The sequence below is a fragment of the Rhinoraja longicauda genome, chromosome 14, assembly GCF_053455715.1.
Source record: "Rhinoraja longicauda isolate Sanriku21f chromosome 14, sRhiLon1.1, whole genome shotgun sequence".
Taxonomy (NCBI): Eukaryota; Metazoa; Chordata; class Chondrichthyes; order Rajiformes; family Arhynchobatidae; genus Rhinoraja; species Rhinoraja longicauda.
Window position 1 is genome coordinate 51,807,515 of NC_135966.1, and position 19,689 is coordinate 51,827,203.

The 19,689-nt window shown below is 42.9% G+C and overlaps 1 protein-coding gene across 4 annotated transcripts in view; it reads right to left on the reverse strand.

Moving 5' to 3' along the window:
• LOC144600260 (slit homolog 3 protein-like) overlaps nucleotides 1-19,689 on the reverse strand; it is a 595,019-nt gene that overhangs the window by 214,121 nt on the left and 361,209 nt on the right. For 3 of the 4 annotated variants that reach the window (XM_078411831.1, XM_078411833.1, XM_078411834.1), the window contains one exon: nucleotides 9,928-9,999. In XM_078411831.1, the coding sequence (XP_078267957.1) occupies nucleotides 9,928-9,999 (72 nt within the window). Of the gene's footprint in view, nucleotides 1-9,927; nucleotides 10,000-10,385; nucleotides 10,431-19,689 lie in introns of those variants that run through there. The other variant, XM_078411832.1, reaches the window with a different exon arrangement.

The following is a 19,689-nucleotide window of genomic DNA, read 5'->3' on the forward strand; positions in this document are numbered from 1 at the left end:
GTGTGCCGGGGCAGCAGGGCAAAGGCCAAGGACACCAATAGGATCAACAAACTCATCAGGAAGGCTGGCTCCATTCTGGGGGCAGAGTTGGATTCATGGGAGGTGGTCTTGGAGGGGAGGATGCTCCTCAAACTGCAGAGCATCCTGGACAATACAGCTCACCCCCTCCATGGCACACTGGGCAACCTGAGGAGAACCTGCAGCAACAGACTGGTCCCACCAAGATGCAGCACAGAATGCCACAGGAGATCCCTTTTCCCTGCGGTGATCAAACTGTACAACTCCTCCCCCTTCTGTCGTTGGGTAGACTGACAAAGGACAGTTTTGTCCAGTTTTGCCCCAAGCCTGTGACACCAAACCCATTGCCGTGGTTGATTGAAAAATGTTGCTCAGAGTCTCTCGACTTTCCTCCTCTAGTTTTTTTAAACCTTAAGATGTTTCACCGAGACATTTTCAATTATCCATTTTCAAAGATGAAAAATCCCTTAAATTTTTTTATTGGTTATGCCTATTCAATAAATGTAGGGTAGATAGTAGGAAATCTTGTCCCATTGCAGAATTAATTAAAACTAGATTAGTTTAATTTACAGATACAGCATGGAAACAGATCCTTCGGCCCACCGAGTCTGCACCAACCAGTGTTGCCCATACACTACACACTAGGGACAATTTACAATGTTTTTTTACCAAAGCCATTTAATCTACAAACCAGTATGTCTTTGAAGTGTGGGAGGAAACCAGATCACCCAGGGAAAACCCCACGCGGTCACGGAGAGAACGTACAAATTCCATACAGACAACACCCATGGTCAGGATTGAACCCGGGTCTCTGGCACTGTAAGGTTGCAACTCTTCCACTGCGCCACTGTGACGTAAGACATACTGTGACTACGGTGTGGGTTTGAAGGATAATGTCAATGGGTAGAGATGGGAGCAAGGGTATCTTGGGAAATCAAAATAGTTGAGTGTGTACTTGTGGGTCTAAAGCACTGCATAAATGAAAACTAATATTTCCCCAGAATGCAATGAAAATTGTTTCTTGTTTGATTTCACCACTCTGGATAGTTAACCAGGCACTGCCATTTGCAAATTACTCTTGCATCGGTAACACATTTTCTGTTTTGACAAACCAACGGCGGCACAATGGTGCTGCGGTCGGGAAGCCTGACAGCGGCAGAGACCTGGATTTGACCCTGACTACGGATGCTGTCTTTACGCAGTTTGTACGTGGGTTTTCCCCAGGTGCTCCGGTTTCCTCCCACATTTCAAAGACGTGCAGGTTGCAGGTTAATTGCCCCTTGTGTGGAGGATGTGAAACTGGGATAACATAGAACTAGTGTGCGGGTGATCATTGCTCGGTGTGGACTCGGTGGGCCGAAGAGCAGGTTTCCACGCTGTATCTCTGAACTAAACTAAACTCTAAACGAAATGAAATTATTTGGTGTGCAGCATTTAATTAGACAGGAGACGTTAGTCCAAATGGTTGTGAAGCTCGCCTGTTATTGAGCATTTTCAGTCCACTTTGGCTGAAAGTGTAACGTTTCTTTGGCATCATTGATAGTTTAAGTCAGGCACTTTGAGCCAGGACCAACCCAACACAGGCAATGAACTCAGAAGATTTTCTTTATTTCATTTACTTAAACGTTTACCATCCTACATTCCCCAGCATCATCCTCTTTCCATTCATTCACTTCACCTGAAACACATACCCACAAATCTCACAATCCCAGGCTCTGATCAACCAATTCCCAAGTCCACAACAAATAACCTGATCCCTTACTGGAGACTGAGCAACCCTGACCTTGACTCTGTGAGCTTCCAGCACTCCGCAACTTCTAATTGACACAGATTTTCCAAGAAGGAAAATATGCTTGCGTTATGGGGACTGCAACAAATATTCACAAGACCAGTTCTGGCGTTAAGGGGATTGGCCTACAATGAGAGATTGAATAGACTGATATATATTGCCCTGAGTTTAGAAGAATGACTGGTGTCATTACTGACACAAGTAGAATTATTTACAGACTTGATTACATAAATGATGCGAAAATGATTTGAATGGTTGGGGAGTTAGGAATTAACATAGAAATCTCTGAACAAGGAGGCTATTTGCTCCCAATATGAAGAGATAGGTTGTGAACCTTTGAAATTGTCTGACTTGGAGGGTTCCGTCTTGGATATATTAAAGTCAGATCAATAGATTTTTGATTCAAAGGGAATTGAGAAATTAGGATTCCGTGTGGGAAGAAATTTGAGGGATGATCTTACCGAATAGCAAAGCTGCTTTACAGATCCAAAGATCTATCCCTGAGACCATTTCTTATATGTGATAAGAAATGTGAGTATCTGAGTGTGGCAACAAAAGGCTCTCTGATTGTGCAACTGCAAATGTTCACTTCAGAAAAGGGACTGCTTTAAAATTAAACTGAATAGAATATTTCAATTTAAAAATTCACATCACTTTGAGATCAAGAAGAATTTAAGTTTGAAAAAAATAGTTGCATCTCCAAACAAATACTAAATCAAAAAGGAAAAAACGTTCTCTTTCCAATCATTGTAAATGCTCGTGTCTGGATCACACTCATCCAATGAAAGAAAGGCACATACGAGGGGCTTTAGAATATTAAAATTAAGCCCAAAAGGTGCCCGTAGTCCTTCCAACATTAGGAAATGTTCATTTAATTTCACATGGCATTTGATGGCTGTTATCATTCTGAATCAAAATTCAGCCTCAGGTAAATGTATATTGTCCATCTGCTCCTTCATAATCTTCTGCTCAAAATGTAACTGATTTAAATTCTGCAGGCATCACGGTCCATGGTGGCATACCAAAGAGCACGTTGTAAAATAACCTTTGGAAGTTTACAATGCAGATAGAGGCCATTTGCTCCACTGCGTCAATATTGGTTAAAAAGGAGCTACCAGCTTTTGGTGTGTATACCTGTGGGCCATGTTTCTTCAAACTGTGGTACAATGGCGCAACGGTAGAGTTGCTGCCTTACAGCGCCAGAGACCCAGGTTCGACGCTGACTAGGGGTGCCGTCTGTACGGAGTCTGTACATGCTCCCTGTGATGAGGGTTTTCTCCGGGTGCTCCGGTTTCCTCCCACATTCCAAAGACCTGCAGATTTGTAGGTTATTAAGCTTCTGCTAATAAGGTATCGTAACTCTTGATTTTTAACCGTCTCACTAGCCTGTGATGCCACCTTTAAGATCAGTAAACAGACATTCCATAGCGCTCAATGATATTCCATTTATTGTATATTCCATTTGCTTGTTCCACCTTCGCAGTTTCTCTGGGTTAAGTACCATTTGTCATTATTTCACACAACTGACCGGATTGCCCTTTTCTTCTTGATGCTAAAAGCTTTCCCCTATTGACTACACCACCAAATTTGTTAAATCTGCAAACTTCTTTAATGTATCTCCAACATTCAGAGCCAAGTGATTAATATATGTTACTAAAAAAGCAAGACTGAACCCTGTGGTACGTGACTGGTAACAGCATTTCACTTGCAAAAACAACCATCAACCTTTACCCATTATTTCATGCCACTGAGTTTGTTTTTGATTAAATTTGCCGTTCTCCTTTAAATCTTGCGGACACATCCTTCATATGGGACCTGGTCAAAAGTCTTGTTAAAATCCATATTAACTATATCAAATGCACCTGCCTCCTCAACCCTTTTTGTCACTTCCTCAAATAATCATTCAAAGTAATTGGGTACCTGCCTGTAACTAATCCATGTCTGTCCTTCATTAACCTGCGGTTCTTCTATCCACTGGAATCAAACCCTATAGTTTGTCCACCATCCGCTTTAAGTGTTAACATGTTAAAAGCCTCCTATATGTCCATCCCTCTTTCTAAGCAATGGTATAATGTTATCAGTCCTCCAATCTTCCTGAAACACTGTTGTCGCCAGGAAAATTTCAAAATTGTAGTCAGAGCTTTTGAAACTCCCCCCCCCCCCCCCTCCATCTTTCCATAGTCTGGGATATATTTCATTTGGGCCAGGCAACGTATCTATTTTCAAAGATGATAAATCTCTAATACTTCCTCTTTTACCAAAGAAATCGTATAGCTTGTGCTTAAAAATCCTAGAACGCCAAATAGAAGATGCAGAGTGAACAACTGTGATCGGTAACCCTGCAACGGCTAAGTTGTTGGTCCAACATTGTTAATCATTTGATATTTTACAACTTCATCTACTATGTCAGAATACATCGATGGTGAATGGTTTTTAGAAAAAGGAAAGATTTTGAGAATATTCCATGTAACTTTCCATATTCCTTTTAATAACTATGCTGCTACCTTTAAGGACAGTAAATATACATTCTCCCCAACATTACCTTTTATTCCAACGGTCCATTGTCAATAGTATTTTATTGCTCTGGTATTTTATTGCTCTGGTATTTTGTTTCATTCTTCACATGTTTAAATTATAATGTTTTATTTTTAATTGTCGACTGTGTATCATGATGTTACTTGCGAGCAACGCACCAAGGCAAATGCCTTAGTATGTATACATACTTGGCTAATAAAATTTATTCAATTCAATTCAATTCAATTCAATTGTTCACTGCTTATAGTGATACAAGCACACATATGTCTAATTTTAAAGTGCAATGCAGTTATTAACATTAGCAGAGATGCAGCTCTGTGGCAGTGGTGGGCTCCAATACTATGGTCAGCTAATATTGCAAACCATGTCATGAGCACTCCCTGTATAGGTTATCACACTCTCAACAGTGTGCCACAAAGCAGTAACAGATTAGGTGATATGTTATAGATGAATCATAAACATTCTGAGGCATTTCATCGGTGCAATTTCAACCCAAATTGAAAGATATAGCATTTGATACTGATTATAAAACAAGAAAGGATTTAAGTCTTTCTCTCAGTGAATATCCCATTTTGTTGGTGGTAATATCCGAATGAGTAACAGTGTTTTGTCATCAAACCAAGATATCAAAGTTGGGCAATTTTTCTCACAATTACTGGGCTTACTGAGAAAGAGCTGGGAAACCTCAGACTCGATGCCCTTCACGTTGCATGAGCTGTTAACTGACTCTGGAAGGCATCAAGCTTGGATCTGATTCATTCGCAGATGAGATTCACTGAGATTCTGCGATGGGTCTCTGTGGAGCGCACAGAAGCAGGGAGCGGTGGCTGACTGTTTCCGTCCACACCCAGGCTTGGTACCATCCTCTCCACAGCACTAGTTAGAGTCGGCTGCAGTGAAGGAACCTGGTCCATGCGGCTTAATTCAATGGCAGGTGCCACGACAAGAAGAAAAAGGAAATACGATAAAAAATATCAAACCTCCGATAACTTATGCATCATTTAATTCAAGGACAAAGTTGTTTTAAGAAGTGAACTGAAGCTTAGTTTTGCCACTTTTAGAAGGGAGAGAACATCACGGACATGATTACATTTGCTAGACAGTAACATGCCATCTCGCATCCCCAATAATGGAAAACAATAGGAAACTGGCAGTCCTTCAGTCTTATTATTTGCAAAATGTTGAATGCCATTGAAAACAAGCTTCTCAATCCCAATGAAAAAATAATCTTTTATACTATATATTATGCATTACATTTGATAACTATTAGCATATTAGTTTAATACAATAGTCTTTCCCTGCACTGAAATAACTGAGTCAATTATCATTTTGCTTCTTGTAACACATCAATGAAAGGAAACTTGCAACAAAATTGATATTATTTAACCAAACTGGACCACTTTAAATAAAGTGGGGTGCGCAGAAAGGAGTGTACATTCTTCAACTATGATCCCCAATTCTTAGAAGGAGAACGCGTTTGGCGAATAAAATGTAAACCTTAAATCTTTGCAGATTGCATCAGCCGTACAAATGGAACTGGAACCCGCGACGCTAGTTCAAAACCCGTAGGTAAGGAGCAACCTAAAATTCCTGGAGTTACCTACCTCTCCTGTCCATGGGATTCCTGGTAACTGCACACTGCTGGGAAGAGAGGAGATAAACGGAGGGTGGCCGATCTGGAAAATGAAGGTCTTCCTTTCGGCTGCGAAGGCGCGTTGCATTCCTTGCAGCTGCTTCGCCCTCGGTCGCTCGCCGATTATCCCTCCCATCTCCCGACTGCGGAGATTTATGGTGGACCAATCGTGCTGACATCAGGGCGATCCTTGCTGATTAATCACTGCGCTAAAATAGCACCCTGCTATTTTTTTTTTACCGCAGCACGTTTGAGGAGGGGAGGTGGGGTGGGGTGGGAGTTGTGGATTGCTGTCCTGGTTCACGGCAGCTTTGCGTACGCTGCCGTTAAATGAGGAGGAGGAGGAAGCAATCGCGGGATTACGCGGACAATGCAGTTCCTGCAGCCAGATCCCAAAGCTGGGCGCCACACCTATCGACCAGCACCGCCCAGAGGCAACCGAGGAAGGAATGACATCCACACAAGATGCTGTTGGCTTTTCTTTAAATCCTATTTATTTTCTCTCTCACCCTGGTGCATGCCATTACGTTAAGCTGCAAAGAACAGATACTCTCCCTGCAGCCCACCCCCAACTACACCAATGGAAGGGAAGTTTTGGTGATATCGTTGTACTGTGGGGGTGGATGGAAACAGCCAGCCATGCTCCCTGCCTCTGTGTGAGTCCTGATACAGATGGGTGCTGCATGGTCCCCGTGATACGCACAACATCCACAGTAAATGTTAAGTTCGCTGCTTTCGATATCAGGCTCACCTCACCAGCAGTGTGGAGCTATATTGACTCTTACCGTTTTTTTCTCTGGCAAGAAATAAAATGGACCGTGAACAATACTTTCATTGAAAGCGTTAGCAAGAATGATACACGTGTTTATTAATCGAAGGTAAATATGAATAAAATGACAGCTTCTGCTGCTCGCACCTGGAAGGAGAGAGCAAAACTACAAGTAAGCACTTAGCACCATGAGGTGTTACGTCAATGATTCAATATCACAAAGTATATTGCATAGCTACCCCACTCAATATCACAAAGTATATTGTATAGCTACCCCCCACTCAATATCACAACGTATATTGCATAGCTACCCACACTCAATATCACAACGTATATTGCATAGCTACCCCCACTCAATATCACAACGTATATTGCATAGCTACCCCCACTCAATATCACAACGTATATTGTATAGCTACCCACACTCAATATCACAAGGTATATTGCATAGCTACTCCCACTCAGGTGATTCCCTGAGATAAACACCATGGGTTTTAAGGAATAGATTGCATTTATCTCCTTAATTGAGCATTTAGCTCAGCCAATACCTCAGCAAACCATTAGCTGCATTTATTTTCCAGAGCTCGCTGATATATAGTTTCCAGAACTGCGTTTTCTGCAACGCCCCAAATTCCTTTTCAACATTCCTTCCTCCTTCCCAATACTTCAAAGGTATCAATGGGGGGTGGGTGAGGGGTGGGGGGGGGGGGGAATAAAGTCAATATCAGAATTCACCCACTTATTTCGACTGATTTGATTTCCTTGCCTCGTCGTTACATTTAGAATTGACCATCTCTAATCATTATATCTGTGAAGTCACTTCCAAAATTTGAGGAGGACATTCCAGACAGATTTCCTTCTTTGTAAATAAGGTCACTGGTGGATGACTATTTCACAGGTGCTCCACTTTGATGCGGAGATATTTTACACTGGAAAGCAGGAAGACTCTCCCACACTTATAGAATCTACCTGAACCGCGCACATAGCCTGCAGCTTAATTTGTATCTTGGCAATTGTGAGGACGATCTGCAAGGCACAGACACTGGGCGATGCTCCCATGATTTGATGGGCTAAGCTCTATGTTTTTGTTACTTGTGTGGAAGAGGCAGATTTACACGAGGATGAGGCATGATAGAGATGGAGGGGCAGAAACATCATGAACAAAATCATTATAAAGAGTAATTGGAGGCAACAAAGTAAATCCCTCCAAAATGGGGCTGGGCAAACTAAATTAGAGACCTTTAAGTGAATCTATATTAAACATGATCAATGCATTAATGTTGTAAACACGATCCAAATGACAAACACCTCTCCTTTGGAGAAATTGAACATTTCACCCAAATAGCCCACGCACCACACAAGCTTTCTTTTGAACTTCATCGAACCCTATCCCTACAACCTTCCATTCATTTCTTTCCCATGTGCCATCTGTCGGACTGGCACACCTTAAATGCATCAGTGGACTCTGTGTCCTTCAAATTCCATATTCTAGCCAATCTCTGGATGAAACAAAATCTGAATTCCTCCTCAGGTTTATGTTCATGAACTCTGAATGGAAATGGAAACACTTTTTCCATAATGAACCCTATCAAATACCTTCAAAGTTTTGAGGAAATCTGTCACATCATCCCATAACCTTCTCATTCCGAGAGAAAAAAGACGCAGTCAATTTAGCTTTCCTGATAATCAGATTTCTTGAACAAAGTACCAATAAGAAATTGACGCCGCACTCTCCATTGAGCCATTGGAGATAGCAAACAGTGCACTGATTTTTTGGGGAGACATTTTTTTGGGGGAGAAAGTGATTCGCAAATCTGATGGCTCATGATACAGAAACAATTTCAATTTATATTTTTGGAGAATCTTTTGTAAAATGGATAACTTAAAGTGCAGGTATCAGAAATACCGGACAATTTCAATGGGAGGATGCAACTTTAAGGGTTATAATCAGATGATTATTGGGATGACATTGAATGACCTAATCCTGGTTATTCCTATTCTATTTACCAACTACAGCATAAAGATTCTGCGTTGCAACAGAACAAAACACTGAATGAATATAGATCAGGGTATGGTTAAAATGCATTATATTTTAGCAAGTAAAATGTGTTCATTGAAGTTCCACTCGTAGAACTACACGCTGAATCTCACTATGTTGATCAGGCTTTGCATAATATATGTTTGTTATCATTACGGCTACATTATCTTGTTCGCTGGGCAAAAATATTATCGGCCATCACTGCACTTCCGTTCCACTAACATCTCGTAAAAAAATCCAGAACATCTTTTCGTGTATAAGTGTATAAATGCCCCCACTTTGTCCAGTGTGTGACCCACATGTAAAATCCAGACTTAATGCATGCCCAGTACCCTCCCTGAAGATCATGTGAAGATCAAGAGGGGTGTCTGCTGATATCCCTAGATTTGCAGCATTAGCAATTGTAACAGAGATATAGTCATCCTCTGTGCAAGAGTAATGAATCCTATCTCACAGCTACACACGTGCACTCACACCCACACGCGCGTACACACACGTGCGCGCGCACACACACACACACACACACACACACACACACACACACACACACACACACACACACACACACACACACACACACACAACTGTTTGCTGAAGACTCACGAAACAAATCTTGGACCCACTTCTTCCACATATAAAAGGCACTTCATTAATGAATTCATCATTAACAGTGTAATTCCACTCAAGTTATAACAGGATGTGGAATGATTTATTCATATAAAACAAGATGCAATTATTAATAAAACAAATTGCATAGTGCCAATATCTTTAGCTCTCTTCAATCTGCATTCTCATTCCACAGTTTGAGGCTTTTTTTCCCCATGCAGCTTGCATGCACCTTGCGAATTTAACCCTTTTTTATCACATTCTCTTTTAGACAAATTCTCTGGACATGTTTCTTTCGTGAGTTGGATTATCTGGCACCCATCTCTCTGCTAGATTGCTACATGCCATGAAGATTTATTAAATGCAAGTAAGGAGAGAGGAGAGTGTCACGTTAGCACTCTCAGTAGTGGTTCGCTGCCTGGTCAACTGTGTTCAGCTCCAGCACATGCAGCCAATCTCCCAACTAGGAACGGGTTAATGAATGACAATGTTAGAGACAAACTGCAGGCACAAGGTAAGGAGGAGGGGAATACACTTACAGGATCTCCAAGTCACGCAAGGCTCTGAAGGTTCCATCCTCGATACAGCTGATGTGGTTGTTGTCCAGCTGCCTGTTAAACAAATAAAAAAACAACAAAGAAACGGATCAGAGGGGCAGTGAGAAGACAAAGCCACCTTTCTCAGCAGGCAGGGGTCTCGCTGGTACCCTTCACTGGTAACAGTGAGTCTGACACCAGAGACACCAGGCTGCCTCTGGCCTGGCACACCATGCAACCTTCCTCCTCCACCGAATGAAAACCCTCGCAGTGAGCAGAGAAGCCTATCAGCTCTCTGTAAATATTAATTGCGCAGTTTTTTAAAGGCAGAGGGAGTAATTTCATTACATTAGGTGGCCTAATCCATTACAGGCTTTTACTGTCCTGTCATTGAAACCATTTCATTAAAAGTAAAGGCTTCTAAATCACTCGAGGTCACACAAGTGCCCTCGCCGACCTACCAGAATTTCTTTCATGCTTTTCAGTTCTCCTGGTTTTGGAGGCTGTCTCGAAGTCTGCCCGATAAGTCCCTGACACAATGCTGAGTACTCAGTCACGGCACTGATCTGCCAGGGCGCGCACAAGAGTACACAGCACTCTGAATTAAGTACAACAATTCTCATTTGATATTCACTAATTAGGCTGTGAGCCAGAAGCAGGCAACATTGCCCTTAGATTGAGCCATCAACTCCATCCCCTCAGTGAAGGGTATACCCTCCAAAAGAAAAGAACAAGGAGGAATATTTAACGGGGCATCAATTGCTGATTTAAAGAGGCATTGTCGACATGTGAAAATCATGAATGAACAAGTGGGAAGAACCGGCTGAATGACAGTCACACAATGTCCAAGAACATGTAAAATGCAGAACACTTCCTCGTGTGAATGTGGTGCATTGAGCAGCTGGGTGGTCAGTGATCAGGGAATGGGGCGTGCACTGAGATAACCATAGAATAGACAGTGCTAGAGACCCGCCTTCCATCCTGATCTCAGATGCTGTCTGTGTGGAGCCTGCACGTTCTCCCAGTGGCCACCTGAGTTTCCTCCGGGAGCTCCGGTTTCCTTCCACATCCCAGAGATAAGCGAATTGGTGAGTTAATTGGCCGCAGTAAGTTGTCCGTTTTGTGTGGGGGGGGGGGGAGGGGGGTGATGTTGATAAGAACATGGCAAGAATTAAAGTGGTATTAATGTAGGATTAGTGTTGATGGTACAAACTTGGTGGGCCAAAGGGTAAATTTCCAAATGATCTGACTCTAATAGAATAAAAGATCTTCACCATACCAAGTGATTCAGGAAGTGCAAAGAATATCGGCAATGGATTCAGTGCCCTTGCTTCTTATGCTTTGTTATTCAAGAGAAAAAGACACAATTTGTCAGGATAACTCCATGGGCCAGTCAGCATCTCTGGAAGACATGGGTAGGCAATGTTTTGGGTCATTAATGCAGAGGGCCTTGGTGAGACCGCACCTGGAGTATTGTGTGCAGTTTTGGTCTCCTAACCTGAGGAAAGACATTCTTGCCTTAGAGGGAGTACAGAGAAGGTTCACCAGATTGATCCCTGGGATGGCGGGACTTACATATGAGGAAAGACTAGATAGACTGGGCTTGTACTCGCTGGAATTTAGAAGACTGAGGGGGGATCTTATAGAAACATATAAAATTCTTAAGGGGTTGGAGAGGCTAGATGCGGGAAGATTGTTCCCGATGTTGGGGGAGTCCAGAACCAGGGGTCACAGCTTAAGGATAAGGGGGAAGTCTTTTAGGACCGAGATGAGAAAACATTTCTTCACACAGAGAGTGGTGAGTCTGTGGAATTCTCTGCCACAGAAGGTAGTTGAGGCCAGTTCATTGGCTATATTTAAGAGGGAGTTAGATGTGGCCCTTTTTGCTAAAGGGATCAGGGGGTATGGAGAGAAGGCAGGTACAGGCTACTGAGCTGAATGATCAGCCATGATCATATTGAATGGCGGTGCAGGCTCGAAGGGCCGAATGGCCTACTCCTGCACCTATTTTCTATGTTTCTATGTTAATGTAGAAGTGGGGGGGGGGGGGGGGGGGGGGGGAGAAAGTTGAAAAAATAGATGTGGGTGGGGCAAGGTCTTCTATGTGATAAGTGGATGCAGGTTGGGGGGAGGATTGTTATGAATAGAATCTGGCTTACAGCTTAAAGTCTGGGAACATTTGTGCGATACCCAGTGGTGTGAGTTTGGGTCTGCAGGCAGAGCATTATATAGGGGAGCCAGGAACTGTGAACAGTGGGAAAGGGGATTGTGGAAGGAAGATTAGAGTAAAGAGTCATGGAGTAAACATCATGGAAACTGGCCTATCAGCCCAACTCATCTACTCCAACCAAGACTGCCATCTTTGCTAGTCCCATTTGTCCACATTAGGCCCATACCCATCCAGAACTTTACCATCCCTGTATCTATTCAAACATCTTTTAAATGTGTTATTGTACCGGCCTTAACTATTTTCTCTGGCAGTTCATTCCACGCCCGTTCCAACTTCTGTGTGAAGAAAGTGCCCCTCAGTCCCATATAAATCGTTCCCTCTCGCCTTGAACCTAGGCCCTCTAATTCTTGATTCCGCTTTCGATCATAAAATATAGGAACAAAATTAGGCCATTCAGCCCATCGAGTTTATTCCACCATTCAATAATGGCTGATTTATTTTTCCTTCTCAACCCCATTCTCCTGCCTTCTCCACGTAACCTTTGAGGCCATTGCTAAACAAGAACCTATCCTGGGAAAAGAACCGTGCACTTTCACTTTATCTATGTCCTTCACGATTTTATATATCGTTATAAGGTCATTCCTCCTCTTACTATCCAAGCAAGAAAGTCCGAGCCTGTCCAATCTCTTCCTATTTCTTGGCCCTTCAAAACTGACAACATTCTCGTTAAGTCTTCTCTGCATTCTTTCCAGCTTCATGATATCTTTCCTTTAGCAGTCTGACCAACACTGTACACAATATTACAAGTGCAGCCTCATTGCACATTGATCTGGGAACACATGTACATTCCTGAAGCCAAGATAGATTGACACATGCATTGGCAAGGCCCAGGAGGCCACAGAACCACATACTGGTAAATAGAATTAGAAAACATGAGCTGATGGCTTGCATGGACATGGTGGTCCAAAGGACTTCTTCCTGTGCTGATCGACTCCATGTCCATAACATCACTCCAAGAAAAATACATATTAATTGGAGAGAGATGTTTGAGAAATCGGGAACTTTTGAAGTGGTTGGGCATCAAAGGTTTGGAGGCGCAGGGGCAGCCTGTGGTTACTGGGAAGGTCGCTGGTATCACTGATAGGAGGATTCATCTGTTTTGAAGGTAGACCAGAAGCCTGGAGAAGGAATTATAAACCTACTATGGAACAGTTTGAATCCACTCCTTGTCACCTCTCTGTGTGGGGATTGGATGTAGTAAAGCAGCATCTACTGGGATAGTGCAGGTGTTTGCTTTCCAAACATTGTGATCAGCAAAATAATCCAAAGCCTTGGCTTCTAGGATTGGCTGAGCTCCTGAATTAAAAGTAGTAATCAAATAATCAAATAATTAAATGCAGTATTGTCAAACTAAAATGTATGAATTGTGATCTTTCATTTTCAGGCAGCAGGGCGATGGCCGTGGATGCCAACAGGATCAACAAACTCATCAGGAAGGCTGGCTCCGTCCTGGGGGCGGTGTTGGATTCATGGGAGGTGGTCTTGAAGGGGAGGATGCTCCTCAATCTGCAGAGCATCTTGGACAATACAGCTCACCCCCTCCATGACACACTGGTCAACCTGAGGAGCACCTTCAGCAAACAGACTAGTTCCACCAAGATGCAGTACAGAATGCCACAGGAGATCCTTCTTCCCTGTGGCTATCAAACTGTACAACTCTCTCCCCCTACTGTCGTGGGGTAGACTGAGACTGACTCCCCCCCCCCACCCCCCCGCCCCCCAAATCTTTGCACAGGCCATTTAAAACTGAGGTGAGAAGAAACTTTTTCACCCAGAGAGTTGTGAATTTGTGGAATTCTCTACCACAGAGGACAGTGGAGGCCAAATCACTGGATGAATTTAAAAGAGAGTTAGATAGAGCTCTAGGGGCTAGTGGAAACAAGGGATATGGGGAGAAGGCAGGCACGGGTTACTGATTGTGGATAATCAGCCATGATCACAATGAATGGCGGTGCTGGCTCGAAGGGCCAAATGGTCTCCTCCTGCACCTATTTTCTATGTTTCTATCCCCAATCCTTTCCATTCATCACTTTAATTTTATGTTTCATGTATCTTGTGTTTTATGACTGTTGGCCGATCAATTTCCCTCCTGGGATAAATATAGTTCTATCGTATCGTATCGTTATCTAGCTGTGTTATGAATAGTGCTGGGGAACAATGCAAACATAATTTTAGTTAAGAGCTCCATTTTGAGTGATTTGTTTGGTTTATCAACAAATGGTGCCATTAATCTTGAATGAAGGTGTAACTGGGAGTCCACCTCTGGTTCACTGCACTCCCTCTCTAACCGGGGAACAACAATGAATGATGCATTTAGCAGTGTGTCCCTCACGCAGAGTCAATAATGACACATGAAATCCACAGGAAAACAAAATAAAAGTATATTCAGCAAACTGGAATCACTAAGATCAAGTTTTTTAAGACGTAGACACAAAATGCTGGAGTAACTCAGGGGGACAGGAAGCATCTCGGGATAGAAGGAATGGGTGACGTTTGGGGTCAAGGCAATTCTTCAGACTGTGAAGACTTTGGTGTGAAGAAGGGTCTTGACCCGTAACGTCATCCATTCCTACTATGCAATGGTGCTGTCTGTCCCGCTGAGTTACTCCAACATTTTGAGTCTATCTTCAGTGTAAACCTGCATCTGAATTTCCTTCCTCTAAGGTTTTTAAACCTATAGCTTAAACAATTCATTTGTTCAAAAAGCATTTCCCTGCAACAGTGAATGACCTATCCCACTGGCGCGAATGTTGTTTTGCACTTTCCATGGGGAATGTCTCAGGGAGCAATACGGAGTGAGCTTCACTTTATTGCAGCCTGCATAATCTTATCCTGAAGCTGTTTGGTATTGAAAACTGAATGGTGTGTTGTAAGACTGCGTTGGGCATATAATGTTTTTGGGAGCAACTAAACACATTATAAATAAAACAATGTATTACAACTTGCTGACAATGAGAGAAATAAAAGCTATCTAAAAAGCAGATGGAAAATAATCATAGAATTATGGATCTAACTGCACAGGAGGGGGTCAGTTAGCATATTGCACCAAGGTCACCTCTTTGCAAAAACATCTCCTTAATTCCACTCACTAAACTCTTAGCATATCCCAAATAAATCATTGAGGACTTTGTTCTGAAAGGATAAATTAAACCTGGAATATAGCAAAATGATGAACTGCTGGAAAGGGTGCAGAGAAGATTTACGAGGATATTGCCAGGACTAGAGGGCCAACTGTCCCGTATTAGCCGGAACATCCCTTATTTTGGGCTAAATTGGTTTGTCCCGTACAGGACCGCCCTTGCCCGTGTTAGGCCCGGACGCTGTAGGTCCTGACACTGTAGGTCCCAACACTCTAGGTCCGGATAGTGTAGGTCCGGACAGTGTAGGCCCAGGGGCCGCTGTAAGTCTGGACAGTGTAGGTCTGGAGGCCCAGGCGCTACCTGACGGAGGTTGTGTAGCAACCCGCCTCCCGGCCCGGGCGGCCGCCATTGGTGGAGCGGGAGCACGTGGTCGCTGGCTGGGTGAGATCACGTGAGGCGCGGGGCGGTGATGTCACCTTGTCCCTTGTTTGGGAATGAGATAGTTGGCACCCCTAAGAGGGCCTGACCTGTAGGTAGAGGTTGAGCAGGCTAGGACTTTGTCCCTTGGAGAACAGGAGGATGAGGTGTGATCTTGTAGAGGTGCATAGGATTATGAGAGGAATGATAGGGTAAATGCACAGAGTCTTTTACCCAGAGTAGGGGAATCAAGAACCAGAGGACATAGGTTTCAGGTGAGGGGAGAAATATTTAATGGAAGGACAATTTTCTTTACACAAATGGTGGTAGGTATAAGGACCACACTGCTGGAGGAGGTAGGTACTATCACAGCATTTAAAAAACAATTGGAAAAGTACATGGATAGGATGGGTTTAGAGGGATATACAGGGCATATTGGTTGTCCGAAGGGCTGTTTCCATGTTGTATTACTCTATGACTCAGTATGAGGGAAGCAATTTCATCGCTGATCTTCTGTAGGGACTTTCATTGCTGCTTGAAAGGAGCATCTGGCCTGAAATTTGGCCCAATAAAAAGGCACATTTTGCTTTCAGCCTTTCAGCATCATTGTCCAGCTCACTGATCTTAAACAAGGGTGTTGGTTGACTTCTCTGGAACAACCAGAGCTAACTGGAAGTGGTCAGTAAATGGTAAGGAGCCAAGAAATATGGATGAACAGAGGGACCGTGGGGTTCAAGTCCACAGAAAGTGGCAACACATGTAGATAGGATGGTACTTAAGGTGTATGGCAAGATGGTGATGCAATGGACAACAGATGGTAGACTACTCTGGAACGTTAGGTTGCATGGAATCCAATATGAACTGGGCAACATGCCATGCTCATCTCCTTTAAATGTTGTCCCTATCATCTTAGAGCTATGGCCTCTAATCTTTGACATTTGCATCGTGGGTGCTGACTGTCTACCCTATCTATGCCTCTCATAACTTTATATACTTCTAACAGATTTATTTTCAACCTCAAGCTCCAGAGAAAACAATCCAAGTCCTTCCAAGTCAACAATTCAAGTTTAAAGGGGACCTCTCCCTGCAACTAATACCCCTAATCCAGGCAGCATTCTAGTAAACCTCTTCTGCACTCTTGCCAGCCTCACAATCCTTCCTTTAATGGGAGAACAACAACTGTACATAATACTGCAAATACACCCTTACCAAAGTCTTCCAGAGCTGCATCATGACTTCCTGACTCTTGTACTCAAGCCCTGATCAATGAAAACTAGCATTCCATATACCCTCTCTACTACTCTCTCCACGTGTGTTGCTACTTTCTCACGAGTACAGCAGTGTGACCGGGCAGTAATATATAACATCATGAGAGGCGTGAATAGGGTAAATAATCAGAATCAATATCCCATGATAGAGGGCATAGCTTTACGAAGAGTGGAAAGAGTTGTAAAGGGGATCCAAGGGGTAAGTTTTTTTTTCACAGTGAGAATGGTTGATACCTGGAATCACTGCCAGAAGAGATGGTCAAATCAGGTACGACCACTATATAACCACTGCTTTACAGCGCCGGAGATCTGGGTTCAATCCTGACTACGGATGCTGTCTGAACGGGGTTCGTACGTTCTCCCTGTTTTCTCTGAGATCCTCGATATCCTCTCACACTCAAAAGACTTACAGGTATGTAGGTAAATTGGCTTGGTATAAGTGTAAATTGTCCCTTGTGTGTGTAGGATAGTGTTAATGTGCGGGGATGTGGAGAATTTCTAACCTTGTTTGATTCTCAAGGATGTTGTATTATGAGCGTTCACAACAGTGACCAATTCCCTTTGTGAATCCCTAAACTACTTGATTAGTAAGGGCATCAAAGGTTATGGGGAGAAGGCAGGAGAACGGGGTTGAGAGGGAAAAATAGATCAGCCATGATCGAATGGTGGAGTAGACATGATGGATTGAATGGCCTAATTCTGCTCCTGGTCTTTATGGTCTTATGGTCTAATTTCAATTCCATGGACGAGACTATCTGTCTGGATTGGAACTGATTTACTCAGCTGCCAAAAATGAAAGGTCACTTCATTCACATCTCATGGCATCCCATCCACAACGGGGAATTCTTCACTGAAATTCAGCTTCAGTGGAAAACAATTCCATTGAAAAGCTGGAGAAGAAAAAAGATGCATCCTTTCAAACATTTGGAAGCAACCGAATAATAAAATAAATGTGAAAGAGAGAGCATTAACAAAATGACACATTCAGAGTTCATGGCTTCAATAAAGCTGCTGGAAAGAGTAATTAAGAATTACAATATATCGTATGATAAATTAGCTCTCTCTTGTGCCTAACTGCATGCATTCCAAAAAGCATTCACTCAATAAATATAAATCACTGCAACCATTTCACTTAGCCTTGTAAAAAAAAAGCAATATGTGATCTTGCAACCATCTTGGGCTTTTTTTTAGCTTATGCTGGTGAAATTAATTAATTACAGGAATCTGTAAATTATAATATACTTGTTTTAGAAATGTTTAAAATAATGGGGAAATATGATGTAGATACTAAAGCATAAATTATTCATTTTTCTGACTCTGAATATAAGGATTGATTTGATCAGGTCCAAATTTAATTATTATGAATGAAACACATTTGGGTTTGTGAACTTTGTACAGTCCATTATTGTCCAAATCTTACAAGGACTCTGCCCCCACTGACATAAGGGCACTGGAATTTTTGTTATGATGCAAATTTGAACCTTTCCTGACACCATCTATTATCATTGTCCTTAAAGTGCTGGGAAAAATTCAACCAAAAGCACAAAGCCTTGGAGTTTGAGGCCAACTTTCATAGAAAACATAGAAACATAGAAAATAGGTGCAGGAGGAGGCCATTTAGCCCTTCGAGCCAGCACCACCATTCATTGTGATTATGGCTGATCATCCACAATCAGTAACCTGTGCCTGCCTTCTCCCCATATCCCTTGATTCCACTAGCCCCCAGAGCTCTATCTAACTCTCTTTTAAATTCATCCAGTGAATTGGCCAGAGAATTCCACAATTTCACAACTCTTTGGGTGAAAAAGTTTCTTCTCACCTCAGTTTTAAATGGCCTCCCCTTTATTCTAAGACTGAGGCCCCTGGTTCTGGACTCCCCCAACATTGGGAACATGTTTCCTCCATCCAGCTTGTCCAGTCCTTTTATAATTTTATACGTCTCTATAAGATCCCCTCTCATCCTTCTAAACCCTAGTGAATACAAGCCCAGTCTTTCCAATCTTTCCTCATATGACAGTCCCGCCAGCCCGGGCATTTTCTTTTCCATTTGTTTTACAGAATATTTTCTTCCTTTCTGCCTCATGTTCATTCTTCGCCTCTACAGGAGCCAAAGGGTCCCAGCAGAGTGAACAGGAACAGCAGGGAAATGGTTTACCAGGAGGACAACATGAATAGACGTCAGGAACAGAACATGAGTTGCAGAAGACAGGAAAAAGCAAACATTCATTACAGAAAGTAAGAAAGGGTCAGTAACAGTGACACTGAGGGGGAGAATGGGTTGGAGCAACACTGTTTGGGCTCAGATGGGTCTGTTTACAGACAAAGGCCTGGAATTGGTTGGAGCAACACTGTTTGGGCTCAGATGGGTCTGTTTACAGACAAAGGCCTGGAATGGGTTGGAGCAACACTGTTTGGGCTCAGATGGGTCTGTTTACAAAGGCCTGGAATGGGTTGGAACAACACTGTTTGGGCTCAGATGGGTCTGTTTACAGACAAAGGCCTGGAATGCTGGAATGCTGGTATTTGTAAATACAGCTAGTCACAACATCTTTTTGTCAGTGAGATATCAGATTTGACAGAAGAGGTCCTTGGAGCAAAGCCCTGTCTTTGATTATCAAGGAGTGCACCACAATAAAGCTTCAGTGAAAGAGGACTTCTACTTGTGCTTTGTTGCCTCAGGATGGGAAACAATTGCAAAGGGGCTGGGATTTAGAAACGGGAAAGTACTGCGATATTTGTACCAGATGTTGGTGAGGCCGCACCAGGAGGA